This window comes from Panthera uncia, chromosome E3 (genome assembly GCF_023721935.1).
Source record: "Panthera uncia isolate 11264 chromosome E3, Puncia_PCG_1.0, whole genome shotgun sequence".
NCBI classification, from domain to species: Eukaryota; Metazoa; Chordata; class Mammalia; order Carnivora; family Felidae; genus Panthera; species Panthera uncia.
Window position 1 is genome coordinate 32,204,938 of NC_064815.1, and position 19,804 is coordinate 32,224,741.

Here is a 19,804-nt window from a genome sequence, read left to right on the forward strand (position 1 = left end):
GCCTGTGGGTGTGACGGCTTGCACGAACGGACGTCCAAATGCTGAGCCGGCCTTGCGCGCCTGGGACGAATCCCACTGCTTGTGGTGCACAACTCGTCTTCTACGTTGTTGGGTTCGATTTGCTCACATTTTGACGCCGCCTACCATCTATGTTCATGAGACATTGGTCTCTAGCGTTTTCTTGGAATATGTCTGGTCTGGGTGTCAGGGTGATGCTGGCCTCGTAGAACTAGCAGGAAGCGTTCCCTCTGCTCCGCCCTCTGGAAGAGATGGCAGGGAAGGACTTCTTCAAGTGTCTGGTAGAGTTTACCAGCGCACGCGTCTGGGCCTGGTGCTGTCTGGGAAAGTGACGAATTACTGACTTCATTTCCTTAACTAAAGGCTTATTTATTTCTTCTTGTGTGACTTTTGGCAACTTGTTTCTTTCAAGAAATTGGTCTCATCTAGGTCACCCAACCTGTGGGCCCAAAGCTGTTCACAATATTCCTTCACTATTCCTTTATTTTTTCAATTTCCATGGGACCTGCAGTGAGGGGCCTTTTCATTGCTGCTATTAGTGATTTGTATCCCCTCTCTTTAAGTCAGACTGGCTGGAGGCTTATCAATTTTATTGATCTCTTCAAATAATCAGTTTTTGGTTTGGATGATTTTTTCTTTTGACTTCATTCTCAATTTTAACTGATTTTGGTTCTAATTTTTATTTTCCTGCTTTAGACTTAATTGGATCTTCTTCTTCTAATCACCTAAGTAGAAACCTCTTGATTTAAAAAAAATTTTTTTTTTCAACGTTTTTTATTTATTTTTGGGACAGAGAGAGAGACAGAGCATGAACGGGGGAGGGGCAGAGAGAGAGGGAGACACAGAATCGGAAACAGGCTCCAGGCTCCGAGCCATCAGCCCAGAGCCCGACGCGGGGCTCGAACTCACGGACCGCGAGATCGTGACCTGGCTGAAGTCGGACGCTTAACCGACTGCGCCACCCAGGCGCCCCTGAAACCTCTTGATTTTAGATGTTCCCTCTTTCCTAATCTCTGCATTCGATGCTGTAAACTCAGAGGGCTGAGCACTGCTTCATCCCACAAACCTTGATAAGCTGTATTTTCACTTTTATTTCGTCGGAAATATTTCTAAATTCCACCTGCAATGTCTTCTTTGACCACGCCGGCTGCTGTAGAACACCAGGACACTTACCACTGGGAGGCCAACGGGAGAATCTCTATCTTACAGATGACAAAACAGGTTCTAAGAGGAAGTGACGAGCCCAGGGTCACCCAGCCCAGAGACGGCAGAGCTAGGACTGGTGCAGCCGTGTGGCCCCCTGGGTACTGGCCTGGTGTCGCCACCGGCAGCTCTCCCTGCCTGCTCAGTAGAGACAGCAGACTCTGAATCACTACAACCTGACAGTGATCCTGGGGGTTCAGAGGCTGGGAACCTGGCCTCGATCCGACCCGGGGTCACTATCACGAGGGGCCGGAACCCAGGGCTGAATGCTCTCCCGCCCAAGCCATTGTCTCTCTGACGCCCGGGCACCCCTGGGGCACAGTGGGGTCCAAGTGGAGACCCCCAACACGTACTCCCATGAAGCACACGCCTGTCCGGCCAAGAAATCCCTCCTCAGTCGCTTCTCCAAAGCCCCCTGGGTCTGGCACTCGCACCTACCCCGGGGCAGCCTCCAAACACAGGCCGGCTCAGCGGCGGGACCAAACGCCGTTTATTTTGAGTAAAAAATAAGCCTCTTCTTTAATAGTACATCAAAAGGGACTCTTCAGCCTTGCTGGTCTCACCTGGTCCTGGCCTCCCCAAGAGGTCCCTCGTGCAGCCAGGCCAGGCTAGAGCTCTCTGGGTGACAGGGTCGCGAAGAAGGGCCGTAAGGGGAGGCCCGGGGAGGCTGCTGCTGGGCTGCCTCAGTAGCAGTCCGCCTCGTCCTCCCCCAGAGCGCCCACCGTGGCCAGCATGTCCTGCAGGAGCGACTGAGGGCTCTTTTCTACGCGGTCGCTGCTCTCGGCCAATGCGCCCCGAAGGCCCTCCAGGTCCATAGACCTCAGCACAGCCACCACGACCTCGGGCTCCAGGTACCCCAGTGGCTGGCCCTGATCACCTGCCTGCCACCTCTGCAGGGCGGCCTCCACAGAGGCCACCTCAGGGACACTCCCGGACCCCTGCGGGCCACTGTAGGAAGCAGTCTGGGCCCTCAGGAAGAGGAGAAGGTCACAGGACTTCTGAGCCACGGGTCGGTCACAGTCAAACAAGGCACGAAAGGCAAACTCGAAGAGCTGCACTCGGCAGAGTGGCCGCAGGGCCTGGGCCAGTGGGCTCGGCGGGGCCGCCACAGGCGGGGTCACGGCATAGGGACAGTGGGAGCTGGGTCGGCCCAGCGTCTGCTCCAGGAACACCAGTGCCAGCTCAAGGCCCTGAGCCCGGACCTCCCAGTCCAGATCCTGGCTCGCCACCTGGAGCACCCTGGCCACAAACCGTTCCGTGTCCCCCGCCACGTCGGCGTGCCCGTCCCTCAGCCACTGGGTGAAGACGTGCATGACAGCCCTCCGGGGGAATCCCTCCGAGTCTGTGGACAGGATGTGTAGGAGCTCCGCGAGCAGGCTCTTCTGAAGGACAGAGCGAGAGACGGTGGGAGGGGAGCGCAGAAGCCAGAGCTCCCGCTGACAAGCACCTCCGGCGCGTCTGGGGGCTAGTGCTGCTTTTCCCCGCGGCCCTCCATTCGCTCACGTATTGAAGAGGGAGGTGACCACGCCCGAGTGACAGGGGTACTTAGAAGCAGAGCCAGAGATTCAGGCGATGCGGCCGACTGGCCCCTGGCCCCAGACCACCCGTGACTGGGTGGCGACCCACTGGACCCTGGGGGTGAAGACAACGGCTGGACGTGAACTACCCGGCCTCGGGACCCACCACCTCCTACCTGCTGGCCCCCTGGGTGTTCGGGGCTGGCGGGGGTGACGCGCAGCCCCTGGCTGGAGAGCTGTCCCATGGCGGCCACTGCACTCGCACGGACGTAACTCTCAGGGTCTCGCAGGAGCTGCTCGGTGAGCTCGGGCACCTCGGAAGCGAGGAGTGCGCGTCTGAAGCCGGCCTGCCCTAGGGGTCCAAGCGACCACGACCAGCTGTGACCAAAGGCTGAACTTGTACCTACCTACCTTCCTTCCTTCCTTCCTTCCTTCCTTCCTTCCTTCCTTCCTTCCCCAAGGGCAGCTTAGGCGGTTGGGTTCCCAAAGCCAACAGGAAACAACCAGTGTGCTCAGGCCGAGCCCGCCCTCCCGCAGCCACCCCTGAGCGCCCTGCACTCACCTCCCCAGCGTCCGATCATCTGGGTCAGGAACTCGAGGCCAGAGTCCCTCACCTCCCAGCAGGGGCTGCACAGGCGCTTAGGCAGCACTGGGAGAAGATCTGCAGCGGGAGGGGCAGCTCAGGGCGGCCCAGGCCAGACCCGCCTTGCCCCGGGCTGCCCCACACCCACGACCCGGTCTGGCGTCCCCGGGCAGGGCCAGGCTACCTCTTAGGAATAGCTGGGCGTGGGGATCCAAATCACTGCAGCCAGGGGTCTCAGGTGAACTCTGGAGCCACCGGAACGTGGCCTGGAAGGCCTTCTTCAGAACCTGGAGCAGGCAAAGCAGGGCTGCAGGGCCAGGACCGGTGAGGGGCGAGCTGGCCTGCCTGCCTGCCCCCATCTGCCCCCGCTGTGCTCCTTCCCCTGCTCAGGGGCACAAGGTGGGACCCCAGGCTCAGGAAGAAGGAAGCACTGCGTTTCATTTTTCCAAAGCAGAAGCACCGGGCAGCGGCTGAACGGGCATCCTGGGTCACGAGACAGGACGTGGCAGCTCTCAGCAGGATGCCCCACTACCGGGGAGACAGGGTTTCCGCACCAAGACCCAGAAACTCTCCAAGGCCCCCTCTCCTCAGAGGCCCAGGAACCCACCGGGCCTCTTGTCCCAGTCTCTAACTGGCCCAGTCTCTAACTGATGGAGTTTAGATCCCAAGTGCAGGGCTGCCCGGCTCTAGAGTCCTTCCGTCACAGAGAATTCTATGCTTTCCATGGCCCATGGTCCTCACCAGCCCCGGACAGTCCCCGTGCCGCTGCCCGCCCCTCCAAACTCACTTTAAGGAGCGACTCTGGCCCCACAGAAGGCCCTGTCCCGAGCGGCCTGCAGAAGTTCTCCCCACGCGCTTCCCCCTCCTCCCCACGCTCCTCCCCCTCCCAGCCCTCCCCGCCACACCCTGTGCCTGTACCGTGGGGCTGGAGTCTGGGCTTGTGAGATATTCCAGAAGGACAGCGAACACCTGTGTCACCAGCTCTCGGGGACCTGAGACAGACAGATGAAGCACCCGACCTTCCCTTCCAGGGGCCTCCCCAGCAGAGTGTGTCAACCCAAGGAGAGCAGGGGAAAGAACCCACCGGCCAGCTGAACCCGCTGTGCCCTAGAGAAGACACAGAGGACGGCAGCCCCAGGTGCAGCTAGCGGCAGGCAAGTGGGGCCCGGTGGGGGGCGGGGGGGACCCTCTTGCTCACCTGTCCCCTGAGACAGCGTCCCCAGGAAATCGAGGGCCGCTCGCTGGACCCGCACACAGCCCACCAGGAACGCACAGAGGTGGCCCCCCGCGTCAGAGGCGGGGGTCGCCGAACCACTGCAGAGCCGCAATATCGTCACCGTGGCGCCAAGCAGGGGCGCCTGAGGCCAGGGTGAGGGGCGCTGGGGCTGGGAGAGAGGGCAGGTCAGTGCAGGCCCGGGTCCCGCTGCTGCCGCGGACGCAGGCCGGGGCCACACTTACCAGTGGCTGCAGCAGCTCCAGGTGGGCCAGCGTCCGGCACAGGAGACCCACACAGGCCGCCTTGGAGGGGAGGAGCGTGTCCACCGTCACCGAAGCGCCCCCGGTACCGTCCAACGAGTCTGGAAGCCAAGCCAGAAGCGGCTCTCCATCAGCGGCGCCTCCCGTGTGGCCACTGCAGGCCTGGCTGCCGGCCACGGGCCCTGTGGCCGTCACCCCACGCTGAAGACCAGGACCACAGCTTCCAGGCGGGTGACGTGCCCAGGGTGACACGGGCTGGCCAGACCTGGGCTCTGAGCCTGTCTGCCGGGCGCCTGAGCCGTAGAGCCCAGCTCTGCCCACAGCCCGTTCTCGGGCCGATCCCACTGCTCAGGACATTCGTCTCTGCGCTCGGCACGGGGCCACCAGGCACCCCTGGGTCCCCTTCGCTAGGCCTCAACACACTGTGTGGCTGAAGCAAGACAAGTACAGCAGGGGCGGTCGCCCTGCCCCGGTCACAGAGTCTAGATGCACCCAGTCGAGATGCCAGCGTGTGCCTGTCCTGGGTCGGGAACCAGCATGTGGTGCAGGCCCGCATAACCACCCAGCTGTTCTGGGGCCACGTGAGATGACGCCCGCGGGGGGCGAGGCTGCCCCGCTAATTCCAGGGTAGGGACACGAGAGGAGCAGCAGCCACGCGTGTGACAACAGGCTCCCCTCCACCACTTGCACAGTCAGTGGGGGCAGCGAGCCGCCTGCCCCCACACCAAGGACGTGCCCAGGACCCTCGGGGGCTGCCCTCCTGCACCCGCCCGCCCTCAGGAAGCAGCATACCTAGGAGTCCGGGGGCCTGAGCGGTGGCTTCAAGGACACAGGTCAGGGGCTGGAGGAGGACAGCAAAGGCCTGGGCCCTCAACGCCTGTGGACTGAGCACAGAGGACACGGTGAGTGCTGCTTCCCGACCCTGGGGTGAGGTGGCTACTACCCCTCTAACATCCCCAGCAAGTCTGGGGCAAAGACGCCAGTGCCGGGACTCTGGACGCTCCCTTGAGAAACAGCTTCTTTTCAAGCACTGTGACCGGCACTCAGGCCACCGGTATGCAGGCCACCAACGTGGGACCCCACAGGAGCACCTCCCCAGGCCCCAGGAACAGCCCTAGGAAGGAAGGCCTCATCACACGTGCTCCAGGGGACAGTGCCCGCTCAGGACCAAGGGACAGGAGGCCCCACCTCCCGGGAGAGTCCCTGCTGCTCTGTCTCCCAAGTCCTCGGGCTCAGGGTGGGGTGGGGGACTCAGCCAGCACACAACTCCGCCCCGGGGGCTGCCCGGTCCTCCCCTTTCAGCCACTACCTCCTCGTGAATACCCGGAGAGCCTGGAGTTCAGAGCCAGGCCCACGTCAGACACACAGCCCCTCTGGCAAGTGGGTCCTGTGGTGACTTTCACCCCCAACCTGGGCCAACACGACCACCTCTCATCTGCCCAGAACCCTGCAATGACCTCCTCGTTCTTCCCATCTCTGGACCCAGGCATCCTTCCCTTACCTGCAGGAAGCTGGCCAGCCGCTCCTGCCTACTGGGTCCCCCCTGCGGTCCCAGGGCCCCAGCGACATGCACACCATGGCGGCCCAGGATCTACAAGCTAAGGCCGCTGGGGAAGGGAGGGAAGCAGGGGGCGGCGGAGAGAGCGGACCCTGGGTACGAACCTATCCCTGCTCTGAGCAGAGCAGCTCAGAGAGTCTGCTCTGTCTCCGGGGAGCCTCTAAAGCTCGTGTCTGAAGTAGTTATTCTGTCGCTACAGCGTGCAGGAAGCCACAGCATACGGCAATGCCTCTGTAGTAACTGAAATCCCACCAGGCCACACTGCCGACGGCCACCTCTGACTCTTCTCTGGTTTCAGAAGCTCCCTGAAAGCCCCCCAGCCCCCAGGCAGGGGCTGAGACCTCTCTCCGCCAGTCCTTGCGCAAAATAAACCCCAATCCTTACCACTCCTGCAGTTTCAGGATCCCCAAAGCCAACGGCCCTGCTTGGGTGGGGCTCAGATGGCTCAGAGTCTGTGCTAAAGTCTCCCACAGGCCACAGCTGGACGAACTCAGCACTGGAGAACTGCAGAGAACCCCAGAAAGGAAGTTACTTCTCTGTCCTGTCCCCCAAAGCCCGTGCAGTGTCCAGTGGGACTGCCACAGCCCCGGGGCCACGCACGCCCAGCTGAGACGGAGCCTTTCTAGGTGTGCGGGCTTTCAGACCCCCTCTGGCATTCCCTCTGCCGCCGGCGGTGGCCCCAGGTGTAACAGCCACTCTAAGGCTTCCCAAGGGAAACGAGCGCCCCTAACTCCTGCCCACTCCCAGCTGCACCCCAGGGGACTGACCGGGCCACGCTGAGGAGGAGATCCACGAGCGAGTGTGCAGCGGGGACGGGGTCTTTCTCGAGCAGAGAGGCCACAAGGGGACTCAGCCGCACCCACAGGACTTGCGTCCAAGGGTTGTGGCAGTGCCCGAAAGCGGTGGTCAGCACGTTTAGAGCCTGTGTGATCTGCGGGGTGGCTGCGGAGCGCAGGGACTCCTCAATGTGACCCACTATCTTCTGGGCACACACTGGCCAATCACCAGTCTGCAGGCCAGGGTGTCCCTCAGCTGGACCTTGCAGAGACAAGCCCAGGACGTGCACCAGGAGCTGCCCAGCTGCCGAGGCCACAAACAGGCTGGAATCTCCCTGCAGGGAGAAGATGGTGTCAACGGCACCTGGGGTTGGGGACAGGGGCAGGGAGAGAAGAAAACGGGGTTCAGCTGGAACAGAATCCAAAGCGGCTTTAACTTCAGAGCCTCAGGGAAACAGCACAAACGCCGCAAGCCCCAGGAGGCACCGCGAGGGCCCCGCCTCCCCTCTGCTCAGAGGCAGAGGAACAGGAATGGAGATTTCCAGACCCTTGGAAGGAAGCTTTTGATTCTAATGAGTCTCAAAACCACCCGACCTGCTGGGTCTGACCTCCGAGCTGAAGCACGCTGCAGCGACCTCGAAGGGCCTCTAACCGCCCCTTCTCTGCCCCCGCCCCCCGCCACCCGGCTACCTCACACGCTCCTCACAACAGCCCTGCGATAGCACAGCTGCTTTCACAGAAGAGACGAGGCCCAGCACATTGCAATGATCTCCCTGGGGCCGCAGAGGCGCGGCCAGGCCACAGGCAGGAAGCGGACCAGGCAGGGCACTCACCGCAGTCGGCCAGGAAGCACAGGGCACTGGGGTGACGCGCCAGGGAGCGCAGGCCCTGGATCCAGCCGCTGCGCACGCTGGGGGCGGTCCAGGCGGCGCCTCCGAGGGGTCCTGCCTCCCCAAAGAGCCTGGGCAGCAACTCCCCCTGCTGGGAAGCGGAGAAGGAAGCGGTGACCTGGGCGGGTTCCCGGGAGACGGGCACTTCAGAGGTGGCTTTTCTACCCTTCAGGGCTGGTCGAGGCACTTCCTCGGGGAAGCTCTCTCAATCACTGCCACACGAAAAGCCCCCAGGCAGCCGTGCCTCCGGGAAGTGGCAGTGGCCACCGGCACAGCCACACCAGCCCCGGCAATGCCAGGTCTGCCTTGCAGGACACAGCTTTTGGGGCAGAACGGGGTTGTAAACAAAGGTCCATCACTCCTGTCGGTTTACTTCAGAAATCCTCGCCCTGAAAACAGAACCGCGAGCTCCATCTCCAAACGTCCACCTGTGACCGTGACATTGTGCTCACGGAGTCTCAACGGTCTCCACAGACCACCGAACTCCTGAGCTTGGCATGTGGGTCCACCAAGGCGGCCACCCTCCTCCAGGTGTCCCCCCACCCCGATGCCCCGCACACCTGCGTCAGGCCCCGCTCCCTGCACCTGTTCAAACCTTTACAACCCAGGGGCGCCTGGGTGGCGCAGTCGGTTAAGCGTCCGACTTCAGCCAGGTCACGATCTCGCGGTCCGTGAGTTCGAGCCCCGTGTCAGGCTCTGGGCTGATGGCTCGGAGCCTGGAGCCTGTTTCCGATTCTGTGTCTCCCTCTCTCTCTGCCCCTCCCCCGTTCATGCTCTGTCTCTCTCTGTCCCAAAATAAATTAAAAACGTTGAAAAAAAAAAAAAAAAACAAAAACCTTTACAACCCAGCTGCGAGCCCACTGCCCCCACAAAGCTGACACCCACCCCCGCAAGCCGGCAGTGGCTAACTCCCCACTCAAGCTCCACTGGCTTAGGGACACGTACGGTACAATCACACACCGTCCTACACTTCCTACCACGGGCATCACATCCTCGTTCACTCCTGGGTTTCCACACGACACGACGGAAGCCTGATGCTGCCTCTTACGAACAGAGCTGCTCGCTGGAGCAGTTATTCACTCTGAGCCTCTCCTACCCCCGCAGAAGAAATGTGGTCAAGGCCTGCGCCCTGCCTGGGCCACAGGGCGTCCTGCTCAACGATGGCCGACCCTCAAGGTACATCACCTCAGACTCCAGGATAAGGGACAAGACTCAGAGACAGATTCCAATCCCCTAAGGCTAAGAGTCTAATTCTATGATGGCCGCGGGCCCCAGAGGGGCGCCACTGACGGCGGACCTGCGGTCACCCAAGGGGGACCCTCCTACAGGTACAGCCCCTCCCCAGGGCGGATCGTAGCCAACGGGCAGCACAAAGACTCTGCCACCTCCTTCCATGCATCGTCGGTCTGTAGGTTCCCCGCCTAGACGCTGGCCCCCGCTGAGCAGCTGGCTGACCAGGAGCCCGTGGGGCTGTGAAGGGGCAGCTGACAAAGGGACAGGAGGCCAGCCCAGTGCTGCGGGCCCAGCAGACAGGAGGGCAGCCTTTCGCTGCCGACTGAGAGCCCGCACCCGGCCTGGGCCCCTCGTCCCTGCTTACAGCCAGCAGCAGACTCTCTAGGGTCTAGTGTGAGTTCTGCCCCTTCTGTGGGGTTCTCGCACTAAGCCCCCCGGCATTCCCTTGTCTAGGAAATAGAGATAAAGGGTGCTGATCTGCTGACTGGCCAGGGCTCCTCGGATGAAATGAAAGTGACCTCGCAAACCCTGAAGAGCTGTCTAAGCTTCAAGCTCTGCGGGCACGTGAGGGTTACCGTACGATCCCACGAGAACAGCAGAGGCGCGCCCCGGAACACTGTGGTGGGTCCCACGGCGGGCCGGTCGGTGCCAGGCTGTGCCTCTCGGGAGACCGCATCGCCCCAGTGAGCAGCGTCCGAGAACGGCACCCAGAGTTACTGAGAGGACACATCCCTCCCCGCTACTGTCCCCTCTTCGAGCGACTCCATCCCGGCATGGCCTCCCCGGGGCCCTTCACACACTGCGCCAGAGGAAGCTGGTGAGCCTTCAGGTGAGCCGTGAGGCTCCGAGGAGCCAGGGGTGCCGGCACAGGGCCAGACAGGCGTATGGCAGGCATCGCCTCACAAACCCCACTGTGCCCACCCGGGACTGTGAAGAGCTGTTGGACGCACAGCTGGGGTGGGGGTGGGGGGGCGGCTCTCCAATCCCCCTGCCTTATTACTCAGTAGAAATCCTCACTAGGCCCTCATTCGTCCGTCCCACAGGACTAAGTGCTGGACAGATGCTCTCGGTTAAGCCTCGTGACGGTCTACATGACACGCACAGCTCTCCTTCCGTCACAGGAAGACACTAAGGCTCGGAGGGCAGGTGTCAGAGCTGAGTCAACCCCAGCTCTGTGTTACTTCAAAAACTCTACCCCTTCACCCCGTCATTCCCGGTCAGTTTTCCAAAGAAGGATTACGCTCAGGAAAAAAATCCCGTGGTGCACGTCAAAACACGGGGCAAGCCACGTCTCAGAGACCCAAGGGTCACGACAGCCGCCGCTGCTCCGTGCGCCTGCAGAAGAAAGCCGTGTACTTCCCGGCGGGCCTCTCGGTGGGAGGGCCCAGGCTCACCTGAAGGTACTGGAAGCAATCTTCCTGGGCTGCAAGCATGCCCGCGAGGCGGAGCGAGAAGGCGAGGACTCTGGGACTCAGGTCCTGGGGCTTCAGCACGTGGCAGAGCAGCCCCAGCAGGCAGGGGTTCTCCTGTAACAACAGCAGGCTGGACCCTGCGGGCGGGCCCGGCCGGGCAGAGTGTCACTGAGGCCCAGTGATCAACTCTCCCTCGAGGCCGGTTCTTCGGGCGACCCCCAGACCTCCTCTCCCGCGGCCGGATTTAATAATCGCACTGGGCGAAAGTATTCGCAATGACCGCAACAAAGGAGTCGGCGCTTCAACGCGGCGAGAGGGCACAGACCAGACGGCCGTCACCTCGGACGTCACCTCGGACACAGGGGAGGGGCGAGGACCAGCAAACCCGAAGGCGATCTATCTTGCTGATTACAAAAAGGAATGCAAGTTAAAGCAGAAGACCGTCTCTACCTCTCAAATGGATACTTTTTTCTTAAACCAAGAGCACTCAATGTGAGGAAGGACAACGAAGACATCTGAGACGTCTACTCGGCCACGCTGCTGTCCAGAAGCGCCGAGACGGGGAAAGGGAACTGTGGGGCAAAGGCGGGCAGTTTCCGGTTGGGAGGCCCTGGCTGAAATAACTACCAGAGAATGTGATTCAGTAAGAACGAAAGAGAACAGCGTGAAGATTAGAGAAGCACGAATCACAGAAACCAGTAAACACGTGGGCAAATCTAAAAAGCGCCGATTTAAAGGGGATGGAGAACCATCTATCATGCTAATGGTCAAAAGAAAGCTGGAGTAGCCATACTCATGTCAGACAACCCAGATTTCACAATAAACACGCAACAAGAAATGAAGGGCATCATATTGTAATGAAGGAGTCTATCCACCAAGAAGATCTAACAACTGTGAATATTTACAACACGAAGCACCCAAATATGTAAATCAATTAATCACAAACATAAAGAAACTTGTTGATAATAGTACCGTAACAGCAGGGGACGTCAACACCCCACTTCCAGCAAAGGACAGATCATCTAAACAGAAAATCAACAAGGGAACAATGGCTCTGAATGACATACTGGACCAGATGGACTTCACAGATATATTCAGAACATTTCATCCTAAAGCAGCAGAATATACATTCTTCTCCAGTGCACATGGAACGTTCTCCAGAATTGATCACATACTGGGACACAGATCAGCCCTTAAGTAAAAAAAGATCGAGATCATACCTTGCCTATTTTCAGACCACAGCGCTGTGAAACTCGAAATCAACCACAAGAAAAAATTTGGAAAGACCATGAATACTTGGAGACTAACGAACATCCTACTAACGAATGAATGGGTTCAACAAGAAATTAAAGAGGAAATTAAAAATTACATGGAAGCCAATGAAAATGAAAACACGACAGCCCAAAACCTTTGGGATGCGGCAAACGCGGTCATAAGAGGGTAGTATATAGCAATCCAGGCCTTCCTAAAGAAGGAAGAAAGGTCTCAAAGACACAACATGACCTTACATATAAAAGAGCTAGAAAAAGAGGTGCAAACAAAGCCCCAAACCAGCAGAAGAAGGGAAATAATTAGAGCAGAAATCAATGATACAGAAATAAAAAACGAAACAAAACAAAACAAAAACAGAACGGACTGATGAAATCAGGAGCTGGCTCTTTGAAAGAATTGACAAAATGGATAAAAACCCCTAGCCAGACTGATCAAAAAGAAAAAGGAAAGGACCCAAATAAATAAAATCATGAATGAAAGAGGAGAGATCACAACCAACACAGCAGAAATAAAAACAGTAATAAGAGAATACTATGAACAATTATACGCCAACAAACTGGGCAATCTGGACAAATTGGACAAATTCCTAGAAACATATACACTACCTAGAAACAGGAAGAAATAGAAAATTTGAACAGACCCATAACCAGTAAAGAAATTGAATCAATAATCAAAAATCCCCCAACAGACAAGAGTCCAGGGCCGGATGGCTTCCCAGGGGAATTCTACCAAACGCTTAAAGAAGAGTTAACACCTATTCTCTTGAAGCTGTTCCAAAAATAGAAATGGAAGGGAAACTTCCAAACTCATTCTATGAAGCCAGCATTACTTTGATTCCAAAACCAAAGACCCTACTAAAAAGGAGAACTACAGACCAATTTCCCTGATGAATATAGATGCAAAAATTCTCAACAAGATACTAGCAAACCGGATCCAACAACACATTAAAAGAATTATTCATCACGATCAAGTAGGATTTATTCCTGGAATGCAGGGCTGGTTCAATATCTGCAAACCAATCAATGTGACACATCACATTAGTAAAAGAAAGGATAAGAACCACATGATCCTCTCAACAGATGCGGAAAAAGCTTCTGACAAATTACAGCATCCTTTTTTATAAAAACCCTCAAGAAAATAGGGATAGAAGAATCATACCTCCAGATCATAAAGGTCATATACGAAACACCCACCACTAACATCATCCTCAATGAGGAAAAATGGAGAGCCTTCCCACTAAGGTCAGGAACACGACACGGATGTCCACTCTCACCACAGTGATTCAACACAGTGTTGGCAGTCCTAGCCTCAGCAATCAGACAACACAAAGAAATAAAAGGCATCCAAATCGGCCAGGAGGAAGTCAGACTTTCACTCTTTGCAGACAACATGATACCCTATACGGAAAGCCCAAAAGTTTCCACCTAAAAACGGCTAGAACTGATCCATGAATTCAGCAAAGTCGCAGAATATAAAACGAATGCACAGAAATCGGTGGTATTTCTATACACCAATAATGAAGGAGCAGAAAGAAATCAAGAATCGATCCCATTTACAATCGCACCAAAACCCATAAAATACCTAGGAATAACCTAACCAAAGAGATGAAAAATCTATACACCGAAAACTACAAAAAGCCTATGAAAGAAACTGAGGAAGACACAAAACAATGGAAAAACATCCCATACTCATGGATAAGAACAATACTGTTAAAATGTAAATACTACCCAAAGCAACCTACATATTCAATGCAATCCCTATCAAAATAACACTAGCATTCTTCTCAAAGCTAGAACAAACAATTCTAAAATTTGTATGGAACCAGAAAAGACCCCAAATAGCCAAAGCAATCCCGAAAAAGAAAACCAAAGCTGGAGGCATCACAATTCTGGACTTCAATCTGTGTTACAAAGCTGTAAGCATCAAGACAGTATGGTACTGGCACAAAAACAGACACACAGAGAAATGGAACAGAATAGAGAACCCAGAAATGGACCCACAAACATATGGCTAACTTATCTTTGACAAAGCAGGAAAGAGTATCCAGTGGAAAAAAGTCTCTTCAGCAAATGGTGCTGGGAAAACTGGACAGCGACATACAGAAGAAAGAACGTGGACCACACGAGACACAAACTGAAAATGGGTAGAAGACCTGAACAGAAGACAGGAAGCCATCAGAATCCTCGAGGAGAACACAGGCAACAACCTCTCCGACCTCAGCCATAGCAACTTCTTACTCAACACGTCTCTGGAGGCAAGGGAAACAAAAACAAAATGAACTACTGGGACCTCATCAAGATAAAGAGCTTCTGCACAGCAAAGGAAACAATCAGCAAAACTAAAAGGCAGGAACCGACAGAATGGGAGAAGATATTTGCAAATGACGTATCAGATAAAGGGTTACTATCCAAAATCGAAAAAGAACTTATCAAACTCAACACCCAAAAAACAAATAATCCGGTGAAGAAATGGGCAAAAGACATGAATAGACACTTCTCCAAAGAAGACATCCAGATGGCCAACCAACACATGAAAAAATGCTCAACATTACTCATCATCAGGGAAATACAAATCGAAACCACAATGAGATACCACCTCACACCTGTCAGAATGGCTAAAATTAACAACTCAGGAAACAACAGATGCTGACGATGATGTGGAAAACGGGAACCCTCTTGCACCGTTGGTGGGAATGCAAACTGGTGCAGCCACTCTGGAAAACAGTGTGGAGGTTCCTCAAAAAATTAAAAACAGAACTACCCTATGACCCAGCAATGGCATTACTAGGTATTTATCCAAAGGATACAGGAGTGCTGATTCAAAGGGGCAAAGGTACCCATGTTTATAGCAGTGCTATTGACAAGAACCGTATGGAAAAAGCCCAAATGTGCGTCGACTGATGAATGGATAGAGAAGATGTGGTTTATACATACAGTGGAATATTACTCGGCAGCGATCAAAAAGAATGAAATCTTGCCATTTGCAACAACGTGGATAGAACTAGAGTGTATTATGCTAAGCAAATTAAGTCAGAGAAAGATAAATACCATATGGTCCTACACATGTGGAATTTAAGATACAAACCAGATGAACGTTAGGAAAGGGAAGTAAAAATAATATAAAAACAAAGACGGAAAAAAACTACAAGAAGTTCTTAAATATAGAGAACTGAGGGTTGCTGGAGGGGAGGTGGGTGGGTGATGGGCTAAATGGGAGAAGGACATTACAGAGGACCCTTGCTGGGATAAGCACTGGGTGTTGTATGTAACTGATGAATCAGTAAATTCTATTCCTGAAATTATTATTACACTATATGTTAACTAACTTGAATTTAAATTTTAAAAAATAAATAAAATGTATATGCTTTAGAATATCAGAAAAAAAGCACCAACTGTAAAAATTTTAAATAAATAACTTTTGACAGGGGTTACAACAAGGTGGAATCAGAATACCAGACAACAATAAAAAAGAGGCTTGTGCTTGGCTGGCATTCAAGTGCCCTGAAATCCTTGTGTTGTTGGAACAGAAGATGGAGATTCTAGTTAACTTTTGACTTTTTACATCCAGTTTGTGGGGGAGGTAACTGCAAACGAACAAAAGTGGAATGCATAACTTCCAAACCAAAAAAAGAAAAACTTAAAAACGAAAGCTTTATTAATCCAATGGAGAGGAAAAAAGGAGGAAAAAAGAAACAAAGACAAGGCCTCGTAATTAATGAAAAATACGAGAGAAGATAGTCCCAACGTAACAATAAGCTAAACAAACGAAGCAGACTGTCTGTTAAAAGAGCTGCTCATCTTCAGTTAAGAACCAGGCCGGCAGCATGGTGCTTACGAGAAGCAAGGAAGCGGCACACAAAGGATGGGCTTACGGCGTCGCAGGTGCTGCCAGTTCCCGCTTTCGAAGAGTTGCCGCGGCAAGAGAACATCTGACAAACCTGACTTTGAAACGAAAAGCATTATCGGTGCTTCAGGGAAAACGTCATTGGTCAAAGGGGGAACAGTCTAAGCCTGCGCATACCTAGGCTAACTTCACAGTGTGCAAAGGAAAAAACAGGACGTCAAAGACAAATGGTTGAACCCACCATCTCAGGGTAGGGTCTTCACCTCTGTCCGGAAACAAGCAAGCATACCGATTGGCAGGAAGACAGCAGGCTTGAACAACATAGACGTGACTAAGGAGCCAGCGTGGGGCCAGTTCTCTGATCGTGTGGAGCAACAAGGACCACAGAGCACAGGCCGGGGGGCCAGGGCAGGGGGGGCGGGTGAACTGAGAGGGGCGGCGGGGGCAAGTGAACTGCTACTGGGCACCAAGTTTCTCTTAAGGAGACGACAATGCTGTAGAATTACACCATGGCAATGAGTGCACCGCCCCGTGCGTGATTTCACTAAAAACCAATCAATTACACAGGTTGAGTCAATTCCATGGTACGTAAATTGTATCTCAAAGAAACCTGTCCAGGGGCTCAGTCAGTTGAGCGTCCCACTCAGGTCACGATCCCGGGGTTGTGGGGTTGAGCCCCACATTGGGCTCCCTCGCCGAGTGTGGATCCTGCTTAAGATTCTCTCTCTCTAAAAAAAAAAAATTTTTTTAATAACAAATAAAGAAACCTGTCTAAAAGTAACTTGCAAACTCTGACTACAAACAAGGTCACAACTGAGGACTCTACAAATACCAGAAACAGCAGCATATAGGGAAATCTACAGAACGTCTGGGAAAACCGTGTACTCTGCCGTGATAAAAGCCTCCATACAAAGGAATCAAAACATAAATATTTTCTAAGTCCAATGAAATAAATTAGAAATCAATAATAAAAACACTGAAAAAAGTCCATATTGTAAATCTAAAAAATTACCCTTTTAAATGATTTGTGCATGAAGAATAAATATCTCAGTACAAAGTATTAAATATTTGGAAATAAATTACAGCAAAAGTAATTTTGAAGGACGCAGCTAAAATGATGCCTTCAGAAAAGTGTGTAGCCTCAGGTGCATGTATTAAAAAACAAGAAAGGCTTAGATATTCAACTCAAAAGAGAGTAAAAGTGCAGGATAAACCAAAGTAACAAATAGAAATTAATGGTGTGGGATCTACTCTAAGGCAATGACCAGCCAAGAGATCAAACATCTGCGTGAAAAGACGTGCATGCGAAGAAGCCATTACGGCATTATTTATGATAAGGAGCCTGAGAAACACAACCACCTAACAGCAGTGGTGTGATTATACCCATTATGGTCCATGCACACAGGGAATGCCACATGGTCAATAAAATCAATGTGTTCCACAGAGAAAATGCCCTCTGCAATGGTTAACAGAGAAAAAGCACGACACTGAATTGTATTTACAGTGTGACTTCATTTTTATAAGAAAAATGCAGCTGGGGGCACCTGCGTGTCTCAGTCAGTTAGCATCCGCCTTCAGCTCAGGTCATGATCTCGAGGTTCACGGGTTCAAGCCCCACGTCAGGCTCTGTGCTGACAGCTCAGAGCCTGGCACCTGCTTCTGACCCTGTGTCTCCGTCTCTCTGCCCCTCTCCCGCTTGCTCTCTCTCAAAAATAAACATTAAAAAATTAAAAAAAGAAAACAGAAAAATACAGCTGTATGACATCAGGAAAAAAGGCTGGAAGGAAATTAACCAAGTTGCCGGTGGTTTAATTTCCCTCTTGACGGCTTTGTGTTGCTCAAGGTTTAAAGCATATGTATTAATTTCATAATAAGAAAAGATTTCTTCAAACAAGTAAGTGCAATGAGAACAAAGTAATAAGTTTGTCTATGCCCTCTGCAGCCCTCTAGCGTGAAATGGACAAGAGGAGGCCTGAATCAGGGCTGGAAGCAGCCTAACAACGTCAAGATCAAGTTCTCCTGCTCATTCACTCAAGCTTCAACTGGACGTATTCCCAACCAGCCAGGTGGAATCCCCAGGATGGGAAGGAAGGGAGCCAGATGGACACCCCTTCCCCTGGACAGGGGAGTCCCATGCACCATCTGGCCTCTAGGCAAAAAGACAACAGCACCACCCTCCACCTTACCGGCTTCAGTGATGGTTTTAAACCAGTCCAGCAGCTTCTCCAAACAGGTGTCATCTGTCACGGGCTGCCTGGGGTCTGCCAGAACGGAACAGAGAGCCGGGAGGAGTTGGGAGCACTCTGGGTCCATGATAAGGCTGGAGAGTCCTGCAAAGAAAAGGTCAGGGCCAGGTCCCGCCCACCCTAATCACAGGCAGCCCCGGTGTCCGCTCAGGCCCCAGAACTTTCACAGCAGGCCAGGCGCTGCAGGACCACAATCCTCCGAGGGAGCTGCCAGGGTGGTACTGGGAGGTGTTCCAGAGCAGGCAGGGGCCCTGAGTTCTGGCCGCCCTGGTTGGAAAGGAGTCTGGTGTAAACCACGAGGTCTCAGGTGCTGAGTCTGCCAACCCTGGACTCTGGTGGGAGGGGAACGGCTAGATGCTCACCCAAACTGCCCGTGGGCCAGTCTGGGGTGCGTGCCTCCTGGCGCTAGCCGCGCGGACAGGGGAAGAGCGTCTCTCCCGGGGTCAGTGAGTCTGTAACCGACACCCCCGCAGCCAGCAGTGTGCAGAGAGGAAGGCGCTCCGTCCCGGGTCCGTCTCTCCCGGGCCGGGGTGTGCACCTGCGTGTCCCGTCTGGGAGGGGACGGGGAGCCCGGCGGTCATGCGGTCAGGGAGGGTTCTCTCGGGAGCTGGGGGCGGTCAGGGGCTCGGTCGCAGCCGGAAGTGGGTCTGTCTGTCCGTCCCCGGTGAGGCTAGGTCCCTGAGAAGGGAGCCCTCCCTGCGGACCCCGCTGCCGCGCCGGTCACCGGCCTCCCGAAGGGCCCGGAGGGAGCACGAGGCGGCGGCCGCGGCCCGGCTGGCCCCAGGATGCTCCAGGGTCCCCAGCCCCTCTTCCACACTCCGCCGGGTCCGCCACCCCTCCCCGGTAGCGCCCCTCACCAGCTCCGCGTCCCTCCGCCGCCTCAGGCCCCGCCCCGGGCCGCGCCACTTGCCGGATCTGGAGGGGGCGCCCGCAGAGTCGGCGGCCGGGGAGAGCGTGAAAGTCCCCGAAAGGCCACCCGGGAGCCCCGGGAGAAAAGACCTCAAGCTCAGAAGCCCTCAGACAGGCCGGCGCCAATCCGGTGACCCCCGACCCATCACCTTCGCAGGAACGCTCGGTGGTACGCGCCCTAGCGCCCGGCGGGCATCGCGCCAGAAGGCGGGACTTCCGGCGGAAGGAGCGAGGCTATGGCCGGAAGAGGCGTGGCCTCGCCCGCCTGGATACTCTGTCTGGGCGTGCAGGAGGCGTGCAGGTGCCGGAAGGGGCATCCTCATCCTTAAGGCGAAGACAGTGTCCTTTGGCCTCACAACTGAGCCCTCAGGGCCCATTAGCTGTGTGCCAGAGGTTCTCAAAGCCAGTGGATAAAACCCAGTTTCATCTTCTCTTAGCGTCAGTGTTTCAGCACGATTTGGGGGGAAACACCAGGTATGTGTTAGAATATAGAGAGCAAAATTCCTACGGGTACTGAAATAAAAAGGAATTTTAAAAACATCGACTTCTATGGGTAATCACTTCGGACACCCCGCCCCTTAGAAGCACTTGGGTGAAAAGGTTTGAACTACACAGTTTTCCCCGAATTGTGATTCCTCATTGTAAAAAAGGGGATACTCCTATTTGCACGATCGAGCAGTTGTTGGGGAACAGCATCTTAACAGTAGCACTGTGCTCAGTGCTTCACTTAATATAAGCTCGGATGGAAAGAGCCCAAATGATCATCCACGGATGAATGGATAAAGAAGATGTGCCATATATATACACACACACACACAATGGGGTATTACTTGGCAATCAGAAAGAATGAAATATTGCCATGTGCAAC

The 19,804-nt window shown here is 54.6% G+C and overlaps 1 protein-coding gene across 3 annotated transcripts; it reads right to left on the reverse strand.

Annotated features, from left to right (window-relative positions):
• Positions 1-1,693: 1,693 nt before the first annotated feature.
• Positions 1,694-19,164, reverse strand: BRAT1 (BRCA1 associated ATM activator 1). 3 transcript variants are annotated; one of them, XM_049639324.1, is made up of 14 exons: positions 18,885-19,164; positions 17,968-18,111; positions 10,649-10,803; positions 7,965-8,112; positions 7,123-7,495; positions 6,740-6,859; positions 5,590-5,681; positions 4,780-4,898; positions 4,520-4,706; positions 4,240-4,313; positions 3,506-3,608; positions 3,301-3,399; positions 2,915-3,090; positions 1,694-2,603 (listed from the first exon to the last, which is right to left on the reverse strand). In XM_049639324.1, the coding sequence occupies exons 2-14, from the start codon at positions 18,092-18,094 to the stop codon at positions 1,905-1,907; spliced, it is 2,472 nt and encodes an 823-aa protein (XP_049495281.1). In that variant the 5' UTR covers positions 18,095-18,111; positions 18,885-19,164; the 3' UTR covers positions 1,694-1,904. The 3 variants fall into 3 exon arrangements, with proteins under 3 accessions (XP_049495281.1, XP_049495280.1, XP_049495282.1); XM_049639323.1 differs by lacking the exon at positions 18,885-19,164 and adding an exon at positions 18,390-18,878; XM_049639325.1 differs by lacking the exon at positions 18,885-19,164 and having other exon boundaries at positions 4,520-4,700; positions 17,968-18,878.
• Between the last annotated feature and the right edge of the window lie 640 nt (positions 19,165-19,804).